We start from the raw sequence: 13,294 nt of genomic DNA on the forward strand, positions 1-13,294 counted from the left end.
CATCTAACTGACCTGCCCGGTGCTCCCGGCCCCTCCAGACCGGCGGGATGCCCAGGATGCTGGGTGGTGGTAGAAAGCGCCACCCCCTGCCTGGATCTTTCTAGTCCTCTGCATGCCCAGGGCCCCTCTGGAATCAGTGTCAGACATTGGGCCTGTTGTTCTAGCTTTCGTTTTTCCCTGTTATAGGGAAAAAAATACATAGGATACGGACCACCACTCCCTTTTTCTGTATCTAGAGCAGACATTGCTAATTAATCACAGCTTTCTCCTTGACCTGTTACCTCCGTACAGTGGTTTAGGCAAACCGCCCCAACCAATCAGAAATGGCACACGAACCGAAAGCTAGGAGCCACCAGGTGACAGTGACTGGGTTCCCTCCCACGTGCCAGCCCCTCCCTCCTTCTAGCTGCCCACCAGTGGATTAGAGAGTCCGTGACAAAAATGAGGAGATGCTGGAAGGCTAAGACAGTCCCATAATGAACAGCGTTGGGGCAGCGTTCACGTCTTGTCCATTATGGAGCCCCAGCCCCTGGCACAAGGTCTGCGGAGAAGAAGCAGGTAGGACATAGCAGTGAACTAGAGGATGAGTGATGGTAAACTGTAAAGTGCTGTACCATGTGTGTGGCTGTCATCTCTGCCCCGCTTGGCGCCTTCTCCCCACCTCCTCTTCCACGTTTGGCCTCCTGTCAGGGAGCATCCTGGAAGCGCGCCCACTCTGATTGCAGAGTGTCCTTTTGCGTGATGTAGAGGCTGCACAGGGAGGAGTGAGAGCTGTGGCCGGGACCAGAATCCTCAGAGGATGCCCACAAGTTTTGTTTTAAGCCACTTTTGATCATGTACCCACTATGCCAGGCCTCTTACCTACATTACCTCACTCCATTCCCTACAAAGTCATGTGAGGGAATCACTATCCCTTCTTTACCACAGGAGGAAATGGACCCTGAGAAGTTACTTCTATCCCGGACAGCTGGCAGGGGTTTCAGAAGAGCCCCCGGGATGGGAAATCCTGTCTGTCCCACGTCAGCCCTGCTCCTCCGCCCAGCCTCTTCCCACAAGCTCTGCCCCGGCGTGATGAGCTTCCACACCCAGATTCCTCCCAGCTGGCTCCCGGGGCCCTGGCTCAGCACGTGTCCATGACACATACTTGGGGGCTGGGGAGAGACGGATCACCGACTCCATCTGAGTCCAGAGGTTTCTCGGTTCTTCAGGGGAAAACTCCCCACTCACTGCTCATCCTCCTTCTCCCCAGCATCACTCCCAAATTAAAAATAAAATTAATGATAGCGTTTAGATAAAATCAAAGCCTGGTATCCAATGTGCAGTCTAAGTGGCCACAGCAGGTGGGAACAGAGAAAGGAGGAAACACACGTAGTGGTTCCGTTGGCCTCAGTGCAACCCCCTGCTCTTCCTGGGAGCGACACGGACTGTGGAGAAAGACAAGTGCTTTTGCACAGGAGGCCAGGAGAGAACAGCTCCATGCCACATCCACCCGGCAAGCTAGTGGCAAACGTGAAGGGGGACCAAGCTTCTCCACAGCATTCTCTCTGCCTCCTCCCCATCTTGCAACAGATACATGCATCTTCCATACAAAGAAGCGAGATTTTTCTGGATGCGTCCATGTGTGCAGATCGGGTGGGAGTGGGCATGAGCCTGGTGCCCTCGGCCCCAAATGCAGGACGAGGCAAATGAGTCCAGCGGCCATAGTGAGCGAAGGCTTTTATAAACACAACCTAATTGTATTACCTCAAACTCTTGAAGCTTATTGCCCTGCTTAATGATGTGTCACATTATTTATAGGGTGGCCCGAGACAAGACTTCAATTGATTTAATGCACTTCCTTAAAGACCGTCATTGTCACAGCCATAAAACAGCTATTCCCAGACAACTCAATTACGTCCCTGCGCCTATAAACCAACCCGCGCCCCATGCAGCTGCACACAGGAGGCAGAGGGGTGAGACCACACGCCGGGTGGGGTGCAAACCCTCCAGGACAGAGGGAAGGGTTTGGGGGTGTTGAATGCAGATGGACCAGGCTTCATCTAGTTGGGGAGGAGGGCAGCATAGGAGGTGGACAGGGAGTGTGCACCCCACTCTGTCTCGGCTGGGCCAGGTTGGGTGGAGCCCTGAGATTCTGAGCGAGCTTCCTCCTCCCTCTGGGCCTTAGATTTCCCAACCAGGACCCTGGAGGGCGACGCCCAGCGAGACCCGCAAGGTCCCCTCCGCCTTCTCATTCTGTGGTTTTGAGTTCTGGTTGAGCCGTATGAAGAAGGTGCAAGCACATCTTTAACATCACTCCCCACCCTTTCTGTCCTCCCAAAGCTTTTCTTTTTAATTCAATGATAATAATAATAACAATGATAAGAGGAAACAATCCTCGCCCTGTTCCACATCAGCTGTTTGTCTACGGGTACTTGATTTGGCATATCTGTGACTCCTTTTCTCAACTGAGAAACGGGGGTGTGAATACATGGACCTAATAAAGTACATAATGCATGCCCGTGATATTTCTATCTTTCTCAAAATGTTATTACATACACCACTTCCCCTTAGTGTGAGAGGTAGACAAGAATAGCTACCTATGCACCCATCTCACAGGAAGGGAAAACTGAGGTAGGAAAGGAATGACTTTTGCAAGGTGAGTGGCGGAGATGGGTCTCCATCTGGTTTGGGAAATTCCAATTGTGATAATAGCTAGGAGTCCAAGGGAAAAAGGATCTGGTGGTGTCCCTGTGGATAAAAGCCCCTCCTTGGGAAGGATCTGAAACTGCCCCTCCGCCATGAAACCATCCCTCCCAGAGGAGCTGGGGCTCTTCTGGGTTCTTCCAAGAAGCCTGGAGAGAAGATGTCCCCTCCTCTCGGCCCTCCCCAGACAGTTGTTTCAAGGAGAGAGAGTGTGGGAAACAAGGGCCTGCCTAGACCAGGGTTCTGGAGTCCAGAACATCTCCTTGGGGCTCAGGAAATGCTGTCTGGAAGCATCTGAGCAATCATCACACGGCCCCTCATTCTGTCCAGGGTGAAACTGAAGCCCAGAGAGGGGCAGGGGCTTGCCTAAGGCCACACAGCTTCTATGCGGCAGAGCCAGGATTTTGCTCCCCGGGAGCTCAGGTATCTCCCCAGCTGGCCGCCACCTCCACAAGCCCTCCAGGCTTACCTTTCTGGTACTGGAGCCACAGCTGCTGCTGGACCTTCTTGCTGGGGAAGTGGATGACGCAGGTGAGCTCGGAGCCGTAGAGGGCCTCCGCCAGGTAGTGGGAGCCGTAGTGCTGGATGAAGGTCAGCAGCTCCTCCCGGCTGCTCTCCTTGCTCAGGATCTTGAGCACGTTGGTGAAGCCTGGACAGAGGAGGAGCAGGGGAAGGGGGTCAGAGCCTGGAGGCTGGTGGCTGGCAAGTTCTAAGAGCCAGGGAGCTCTTTCCAGCGTCAGCCTGGCCGCACCAGTCCAGACAGGAGCAGCATCCCTCACTGACGTAGCAAAGGCTGCTCTCTCCGGGGGACACACCAGACCCTGGGCTACAGCGAGGTGACCTTGATCACAGGGGCCTGAAAGTCTCAACCAGGAAGTCAAAGCTGGTATCTACCGAGTAGCTAAGGTCTATCGGGCGCTCAGCCAAACATTTCACCCCCCTCCCCCGTCTAACTTAACCTCCGCGTCCACTCTGCAACCCACCACAACCACCCGTTGTGTCGATGAGCAAGTCCTAGCTCAGAGACTGTACATTAACTTGCCTGGGCCCTCTGGCCAGAGTAGCTAGGATTCCAACCACTTCTGCTGTCACTCCAAAGTGCATGCCCTTCCCACTGCCCCCCCATAGTCCAGGGCTTGACTGTCCAAGGCTGGAGGCCTGGGGCCGCCTGGCTGGTGCTCAGCAGATACTGTGCATCCCCTTTCCCGATCCCTGGCTCAGCCCCCTGTCACGCCACGTATCTTTCTGCCTCAGCCCTGGCCTCCCTGAACGGCCATATGTGCTCTTGCCATGGAGCTCTTGGCCGCTCTGTTGTCCTTAATCCTAAACCAGAGTCCGAAGTCCGCAGGTCCCAGCATGGGGCCTGCACGGTAGTCACTCAACAGCCGCTGTCCTTCTTCCCTCTCCTTCCTCCAGCAGCCAGGTCACCAAGCTATGCTGCCAGGAGCCTCCAGACCTTCCTGGGTTCTGGCTCCTGGATAAAGCCAATGACCTCATAGGAGATTTAGGCCTCCAAGGTCATGGCCCATGAGCCACCTGCATCAGGCTCTACCTCCAGCTTAGTCATTGTTCTTTTTTTTCTTTCTTTCTTTTTTGTGTTTTTGTTAATCCTCATCTGAGGATACTTTCCCATCGATTTTTAGGGAGAGCAGAAGAGAGAGGGAAAGACAGAAACATCCATGTGAGAGAAACACATCAATCGGTTGCTTCCTGCGTGGCCGAGGAGGAGCCTGCAACCAAGGCATGTGCCCTTGAGAGAATTGCACCCGGGACCCTTGGGTTTGCAGGCTGATGCTCTATCCACTGAGCCAAACTGGCTAGGGATTTAAATTTTTTTTAATCTTTTTATTGATTTCAGGGAGGAAGGGAGAGGGAGAGAGAGAAATATCAATGATGAGAGAGAATCATTGATTGGCTGCCTCCTGCACACCCCACACTGAGGAATCGAGCCCACAACTCAGGCATATGCCCTGAGTGTGACCTCCTGGTTCATAGGTTGATGCTCAACCACTGAACCAAGCCAGCCAGGCTAAGTCAGTGTTCTTGTTTCTCCTGAATTTTACATAGGATTTCTACTATCCTTTCTTCATTTCTGCCCCTCATATTCCCTTCAACACCCACATCACACACACACACACACACACACACACACACACACCACTGCCCCCAGCCCCGCCTGGATGGCCTCCCTACTTCCTGCCTAAGTCCCACCTGTGCTTCAAGGCCCTGGGAAGTCCCCCCACTCCTAAGGAATCTTTCTCACATCCTCATCAGGGAACCTTATCGCTGCACCTTCAACACACTCCACCTTGAAACAGAAGCTCTGTCCCACGGGTCTCTGAGTCTGCACATCCTTCCCCAACCCCATCCCAGCCAGGCCCACGGCACCATCCTGCAGGCACACGGATCACTGATCACCGTTACTCCACGAGCCACCACCTCCAGGCCGAATCAAGTAAAATGTAAACAAACAAGCTCTTTTTCAACATTAAAAAGGAGCTCCAATTTGCCAACATTTGATTTACAAGGGGGTTCTCAGGAGCATCGTTAGTGATTAATTAACACTCGCCCACCTTTGTAGTTCCAACAAGAACATCGCAGTCTTACTCAAAAGCGCCATGTGAGGGTGTGGGTGGTGGGAAAACAGAACGGGGCTCCAGGATCGGGTGCCTGATTAGAACAACCTCTCTCCATCAGCCCGTTAACTCGTGTGGCCGGGTAATTAATACCGCGGTGTTAATGATGAGATGGTGCCTGTAGGTAATAAATAACATCATGCAGACGCCCTGCGGCTCTTTACCCGGCAGACAGAGCTGCACTGGAATCCCTGCTCTGCTCCTGTGCTGCCACTCACTAGCTGTGCGATCTTGGTCAAATTGCCTAACCCCTCTGACCCTCAGTTTCTTTCTCTGAAAAATAATGGAATAAAAAATGCCTTCATTGCAAGACATTGAAAGGTAGAAAATTTTATAATATTCTGGCTGATGTCAGAAGTAATTACTATTTGTGCTTCTCAGAAAGTGAAGTCTTCTGAGTCTCAGGCTAAACGAGTAATGTTACTGGAAAAGGGCACTGAACACGGAAAGCTAAGCAACGAGCTGGTGGATAATGAGGCGATGTTGGGACAGTTACCCAGTGGCAGTGTGAGGATGGGCCAGGGTACAAAACCTGAGCTCAGGCCCATATTCCCAAAGTCCTTCTCTCATTCCTTGCTCTTCAGTTGTCCTTTATATATTTTTTACTAGAGGTCCGGTGCACAAAATTCATGCACATTAAAAAGGAATCAATTAGAGGAAATCTTTTAATATTGCTATTTTGTTTCCATCTCTCCATCCCAGTCTCTCCCAGTCTCTGTCTCTCTTTGTTCTTCTCAGCAGTCCTCCAGACCTCCCTGCCTCCCTGTCTCCCTCTTCCTCTTTCCCAGCTGGGGGGTGGGCAGGGTCAGTGGGGGCAGCTCCACCCTCTGCCCTCCCTGGGGCCTCATTCTGAGAGAGGCTCCAAGAGTGAGCTGGGAGGGAAGGAAAGAAAGGGAGAAAAGGCTGTGAGCTGGTGGGCACTGTGTGTGTCTGTGCGTGTGTGCAGTTGTGAGTGAGTGTGAGTGCCGGCCCTGCCTCCCCAAGCCCTGTCCCTGCTGCCACAAGTCCCCACCCATCAGAGCCTGCTGTGCATGCAGCCTGGGCGTTAGGTAGAGCCTTTGGTCATTTTGGATGTGACAGACCCCGGTTCTTTATATATATATAGATTCCCTGGTCAAACATGAGCACCGGCCATGTGCTGATTCTGTTACAGAGAATACAGAAACGTTGGACCCCAGCCCTAGCCGTGCTCTCAGATCTGTGGATGAAACAGGAGGACTCAGACAGGAATCAAGTATTTGATGTAGGTAGTTGCCCACAGGGAATTTCTCGAGTTATTCTGAGGGGAATGGGGAATGTGGGAGGTGTCACTGAGTATTGCAGGATTCCCTTGGGGGGAGATCCAGACAGAGGGAACAGCATGTGCAAAGTCACAGAGGCATGACAGAACAGGTCCCATTTGCAGAGCTACAAATGATCACCTTCAGCTCAGGCTCAGGGTTCATGTGGGTAACTGGGCAGTGTGTGCGTGTGTGCGCGTGCGCGTGCGTGTGCGTGTGCGTGTGTGTGTTGGGAGGGTGGGGGGTTGTGTTACTGTTGTAAAGAAGATGAGCAGGGAAAGAAATCAGCCAGGAGGAGAGACCGGAGGAATTAGTGCCCGAGAACTTATACTTGAACTCTTTTAAGTTCATATGTGGGACACATATGAACTTAAAAGAGTGTCCTTTAGCCTCTCCCTCCATTCATCCTTCCACACACGCCCTGCTCAGACACTCCTTCCTCCAGGAAGCCTCTCTGGGTGGCTCCCTCTCCTGTGCCTCAGCTGTCCCATTACTGGCTAGATGTCACGGTCTGTCTGCTGCCCGTCTGCTCTCCCTGTGAGCCCCTGGATGGCAGCTCCCCAGGGCCAGCACAGGGCCTGGCACACCCAAGGTCCCCGGGAACTAGTGCTGAATGATGCCAACTCCCCTGGCTGCCCGGGCACGGTCCTCACCTGCCGAGAGGGTGATGGTGCTGAGCTTCACGCGGTACAGGTTGCTCCGGACCCTCCACTGCTGCACCATGGGGTAACCCATGGCCTCGTCATACCTGATGTCTCCTGGGGAGGGAACAAGACGGCCACGTGAGCCTAGCATTTAGAGGCCTCGCCTCACACCGCCGCCCGGCATCCCTGGGGTCCGGGGACGGCACCTCTTCTAAACAGGCAGGCGCTGGGCCTTGCGTGCAGGCTCTCACTGGGGCTGACAACTTTATCTGGACCCCAACTCCAGATCTCATCCCGGCCTCTGATTTCAACCGCCTTTCATCTCTGCCCAGCAACGCGTGAGGCCCTTTTACCCTATAAACAAGACTGGCTTTATGGGTGCTTTGGGCCCTATTGGCAACATGCCATGGGAAACCAGACATCTCAGTGCCTCAGTTTCCCCGTCTGACACTGCTGCTACCTACGCTGACCTGACTCCTTAGGCACATTGTGAGACTCAAGTGAGGGAACAAGAAATGCTATTCGTAAGGACCAGGGTCACTAAAGGACAGCCTGTTCACCATGGATCGCCAAGGGCTGCTTTCACCGGACGGCCCCAGAGGTGAGAAGCAGTGATGTAGACCATTGTTTCCCACTGTGGAAACACGAGAGGGTCACAGGTGTCCTGCAAAACGCACGTGTGAATAAAAGGTTCCCATTTCAAGACAGACTGAGAAAGACTGGCTAAGCAAAGTCAAACACTTCGTTTTAAAACACTGTGGTTTCTCAGAACTTGAATAGGTTAATGTGCATGTAAAAGCTCCCAGCAGGTAGGGTATAGCATTCTGCAAACCTCTTTAACTACAGAATACCTTTTCTAGGGAGAACCCGCTGGAACTCACATTCCATGGAATACATTTTGGGGAAAGAAAAGTATAGGCCAAAAATAAACAACAGCAGCAACAAAAAACACAACAAAATACTAGCAAGCAGCTAACTTTGGTGGTGGGTGTATAAAGATTCTTGCTTCCTGATTTATATTTGTCTCCATTTTCTAAATCTCCTACTCGGAGGGTTTCAAACTCTCTTTGTTATAATCAGAGAAGAAACACATGAATAAGGCTGGTCACATCCGCAGTTATTATCGCTGTTGTTGTGTCTCCTCTGCCAGCCGCAGGCGCATTTGCCATCCTTTCCCTTTGCCCCCTGGTGCGGAGGCGCTTAAAGAGATATTTGATACCGAGATTAAAATGAGAATCTCATTGGAACCAGTGATTTCTTTCTGGACATTACTGCAGTATTAAAGTTGTCCATTATTGTCAACTTCCTGTTTTCCTCCGCAGCCTTTGCAAGAGTAATGCACTTTTTCTTAGAGGCTTTCATTTTAAAGTAAAATATTCATGGCCCCCAAAGATCTGCCCACTGGAGCAAGGCCATTTTGTTATAAACATGCCTTCTCTGTCCTCTCCTTCCTCTGCAGGGGCGGGGAGAGGTGGGTGGTGGGTGGGGCAGGTTGGGGCCGTGTGTGGAGTCGGGGCAGAGGCCACAGTCTGAACAGGAAAACCAGACACCAGTGCCCAGCAGCCTCTGTCCAGCTAGTCATGCTCATCCTAGTCCAGATCAAGCGTGGAGGGTGTACTAGAGAGGGGGCAGACATAGGAATGCAGGCTGTGGATACAGCTCATCCACTGGGAGGCGTGATGTCCAAAAGAAGAAAAAATTACTGTTGCTTCTGGTTACTGAGTCTTAGCCCATCGCTGGGCCTCCATATTAAGAGGTCATCACGCCACCCCTCGCTTCCCACCTCCCCCGCCTCTGGTCCTTTCTGGATTCCAACATGGAATAAAGGTCCTCCCGTGGAAGGTCAACAACTTGAGGGTGACCCGTGGTCTGCATTTCTCACTTCTGCAGAGCCTAGAACAGCGCCTGATGCACAGCGGGCTCTCAATAAGTACCGATGCACTGGCTCATTCGCATTCACAAACCCAGCCCTGTTCTTCCTCCACTCCCGAGTCCATCGCACCCGACTCTCTCCTGGCTCCCCACCCAGGGATCAGAGGTAGAATGAAGGTCTGGGATGGGGGAAGGTATTTTTTCCTGGTAATGAAAAAAATAACTCTTGAAATGTCACCGTTCCTTTATTAGGACACTTCCAAAGACCCCTGGATCGAAACAAATAATCCTATAAATTCATACCACTCATGTGCCAAGCATTTTACCTCCATGACCTGCAATTCTCACTGTAATCCTGAAGAAAATAACTGTTATGCCCCATTTTTCAGAAGGAGAAACTGAGGCTCAGAGAGGGAAACTGTCCAAGGAGACACAACAGTCAGTGACAGAGCCAGGTCCTTCCCATTGGAGCATAGCAGCCCCTTCCCCCAATGGACCGTGGCAATGTGGCTTTAACAGGTGGTGAACTCCCTGTCACTGGGGATATGCAAGAGGGATAATCACTCAGCAGAGATAGTGGAGACCTGATTTCCTCATCAGTAGCAGGAGTAGAAGCCCTTTACAGTTTGTCAGCTCTGAAATTCTATGATCTTACGATCTATGAAACATAAGAATTAAGGAAGGGACAGCAAATTTTAGACACGATTTTTACATCCATGATTCCGTGGGATCTGCAACTGGGCTCCCCCCTGAAGTAGGACAGGTCACGGAGGTGATGGGCATGTGGATACAGCATCAGCTTCCGAGTGAAGACCAACCGGACTCAAATCCTGACTGGACTTTGGGCGAGTTAGATGACTTCTTTAACCATTAAAGGGGGACACCAGCACCCTTACAGGGTGACAGGGATTAATTCCTGCACAGTGCCAGGCCCCAGGAGACTCTCAACCCCTGTGGGTTCTCCCCCTCTGCGATGAGAGGACTTGTACAGGCTTCTGAGAGCCTGCGAGTGCTAGAGGGGAATGGACCTAACCCTGCCTTGTTTCAGGGCTTCCCTGGGGGACGGTTTCGCTCTCCACGGGATGGCTCAGTCCTCCCTCACCTGGCCATTCTCCCTGGCCTGTAGCTGAGAACCAATACTGTCCAAAAAGGCCGATCAGGGCCCTTCTACCTCACAGAAGTCCCAGGAAAAGGGGAGGGAGGAACCAGGAAAGACGCTGAGGCAGGAAAGGCATTGTGGGACAGCAACATGGAGCCTCGGGAGCAGCTGTGAAAGGTCGCTTTCCATAAGGGGGAGAGAGTTGCAGAGCCAGGGGTCCAGGACAGATGCCCGGAGCCATGGCACCAAGTTCTAGTCCCAGAAGACTTGCTGTGTGCCCTTGGGCAGGTCCCTTCACCTCTCTGAGTCTAGATTCCTCCTCTATAAAACAGGGAAAATCATACCCACCCTGAAGACTGCTCAGCAAAGACAAGTTGGGTAACTAAAGTGCTTTCAAGAGAAGCTGGGGGGGGAGGGGTCCCCATTGATTTTACTTTAGAATGATTTACAAATGAACCTCATGAAATAAGCCAGACAGACAAATACTACATGATCTCACTTATATGCAGAATCTAAAAAAGTTGAACTTGTAAAAGCAGAGAGCAAAAATGGTTTGGGGGTGGGGTGGAAAAAATGGGGAGATGTTAGTCCAAGGGTAGAAGGTCTGGTTATGTAGGATAAGTAAACCCTGGAGAGCTAACATTCAGAATGGTGACTAGTTAAAGATATTCTAGCATATACTTGAAATTTGCTAAGAGAGTGGACCTGGGCTGGGCTCAGAGTCCAGAGTCTCAGGCAAGCCCCCCGTTCTGCACATAGTAGGAGCCCCCCCAAATGGCAGGTCCCTTGCACACCCCATCTCTCACGAAGGCAGAGGTCCTGTGGGGCCTTCCTGGGAGGTGCTGAGGACTGATTGCACCCAAGACCAGGTGTGCGGTCATGGAGGCTGTGGGGAGGGGTCCGCACATGTCTTACCAGTGAGCAGCTGAAGGTCCGGGAGGGGCTCGGAGAGGACCCCCCGGCACTGCTCCTCCACCGGCAGCGGGATCACCAGCAGCCCGTCGGCCAGCTGCGGGAAGTCCTTGATGAAGTTGTTCTCCCTGTGGAGAGGAGCAGAGAGACTGCCAATGGAGGGAGGGGAGGCCGCGGGCTGCAGGGCTGGGAGGCAGGGAGCCGTGGTCCGAACAGAGGCGGCTCAGGAGTGGGCAGGTGCCTTTGCTGTGCTACCACTGGCTCCCGGATCCCGGCCCTGAGAACAAGCTGTAATGACAGGCTCTGGCATCTGGCAGGCGGGGCTCAAACCCTGCCACCACTTACCAGCTGTGCCATCTTGAGCAAGCTAGGGGGTCCTCTTAGAACCTCAGTTTCCTTGTCTATAGAGGGGGACCTCAGGGTAGTTATAACCACTTCATGGGCTAACCCTGCCAACTGCTGAGGACACAGTCTGATGCTGTAGAAACCACGAGTTTGGCTCCTAAACGCCCATTGCCTAAGCGATGCCGATGGTGGAGGAGGCCGGGAGGGAATGGTGGGCAGCATGCAGTGCTTGAAGAAGACGGGTGAGGGCAAGCTGGAGAAAGAGCAGCTTGAACGACTGGGTGTTTGCCTGTTAAAGTAGAAGGACCCTACGCCATCTTTGGGATCAATCTCCTCCCTTTTTTGAGACGGGGAGGACAACCGAGGCCTGGACAAGGGCAGTGACTTGCTCAACAGCAACCAATGGGTTATCCTCAAACCCAGGTCTCCCGACTCCCAGGCTAGTAACCCTCCTGCCTTCACTTCTCCAGGTGCCTCTGTCCCTTACCTGGAGGAAGAGGCACAGAAGGCAGACCTCTGGGTGACCCCAGGTTACTGAGCCCTGAACAAAGGTTGTCTTAAGCGGGGAGGGGGTGGGGGCGGGAGGGGCAGTAACTGTGCATCACAGGGAGGCAGGCTTTAATCTTCTAGACAATAGACCTGCCTAAAACCAGAGCTGCCTGCCAAGAGAGGGGGTGAGCTTCCTGCTTCTGGGAGTATGCAAGCTGAAACCTTAGAGCCACTTGGTATGGACAGCATTCTAGGGCATTTCTGTATTAAAATTGGACTTTTGAGCACTAGCCAGTTTGACTCAGTGTCAGTGGTTAGAGCCTTGGCCCGCAGGCTGAAGCGTCTCAGGTTCAATTCCAATCATAGGCATGCACCTCGGTTGCAGGCTCCATCCTTGGCCCTGGTCACTTGCGGAGGCAACCAATTGACGTGTCTCACTCACATTGATGTTTCTCTCTGTCTCGCCCCCTCCCTTTCACTCTCTCTAAAAATCCATGGGGGAAAATATATGCTCAGGTGAGGATTAACAACAACCAAAAATCTGACTTTTGAGATCCTCGGAGTTAGAAATACCGATAATGATCTGGAGGAGGAGAAAGGAGTGGAAGGAGAAAAACAAAAAGAGGGGATGCTTAGCACTTCATCTGCAGCCTTGAAAAGGCTCAGAAAGAGGAAAACAAAAACCTGGGAGGCAGCCCGTGGGCACCCTCAGGATGGCTGGGGGCCTGCTCAGGATGCTCCTTCTTGGAGGAAGGTGTCCCCCTGAGCTTCCAGGCATCAGGGGTGGTGGGGTGGGGGGTGTTTTGAGGAAACACCTAAGAAAGACGGAGAAGATGGAAGGGTGGGAGTTCACAGGCCAGGCTGGGAAGGAGGCAAGGACAAAGCAGAAGTGACAAGGCAGCAGCAGCAGCAAAGACCAAGGAGGGTCCCTCAGGACTGGGCCCCACCATGCCACCTGGGCAACAGCCGTCCTGTGAGGCCTTTGCCAGCAGAGGGCGCCCTGGGTCTTTGCATCAATCAGCTCTCTCTGGAGGCAAAGCAGGGATGGGAGCCTCAGCCAGGGGGAAGTGGGGAAGTTCCTCTGCACTGGAAGCCACAGTGGGAACCCCGGCAGGACAGCAGCTTTGGAACCCACCCGCCTGGGATGGGTGTCCCAGGCTGGCAGGGTGCGGGCTGACCCTCAGGCCCAGGCAGAAACCAAACTCCGGTTCTCAGAGCTTGTGAGTGTGAGTGAGTGTGTGTGTGTGCGTGTGTGTGTGTGTGTGGGTGTGTGTGTAAGTTGCTTACTTAGGAGGAGGAGCGAGAAAGTGCCTTTGGGGTGGGGTGCCCACAGGG

The 13,294-nt window shown here is 52.8% G+C and overlaps 1 protein-coding gene across 2 annotated transcripts in view; it reads right to left on the reverse strand.

Moving 5' to 3' along the window:
• ASTN2 (astrotactin 2) overlaps nucleotides 1-13,294 on the reverse strand; it is a 647,457-nt gene that overhangs the window by 223,385 nt on the left and 410,778 nt on the right. For both annotated transcript variants that reach the window (XM_006772883.2, XM_006772882.2), the window contains exons 13-15: nucleotides 11,129-11,253; nucleotides 7,252-7,356; nucleotides 3,152-3,331 (exon numbers count right to left, since the gene is read on the reverse strand). In XM_006772883.2, the coding sequence (XP_006772946.1) occupies nucleotides 3,152-3,331; nucleotides 7,252-7,356; nucleotides 11,129-11,253 (410 nt within the window). The remainder of the gene's footprint in view (nucleotides 1-3,151; nucleotides 3,332-7,251; nucleotides 7,357-11,128; nucleotides 11,254-13,294) is intronic.

This window comes from Myotis davidii, unplaced genomic scaffold, assembly GCF_000327345.1.
Source record: "Myotis davidii unplaced genomic scaffold, ASM32734v1 scaffold866, whole genome shotgun sequence".
Classification (NCBI taxonomy): domain Eukaryota; kingdom Metazoa; phylum Chordata; class Mammalia; order Chiroptera; family Vespertilionidae; genus Myotis; species Myotis davidii.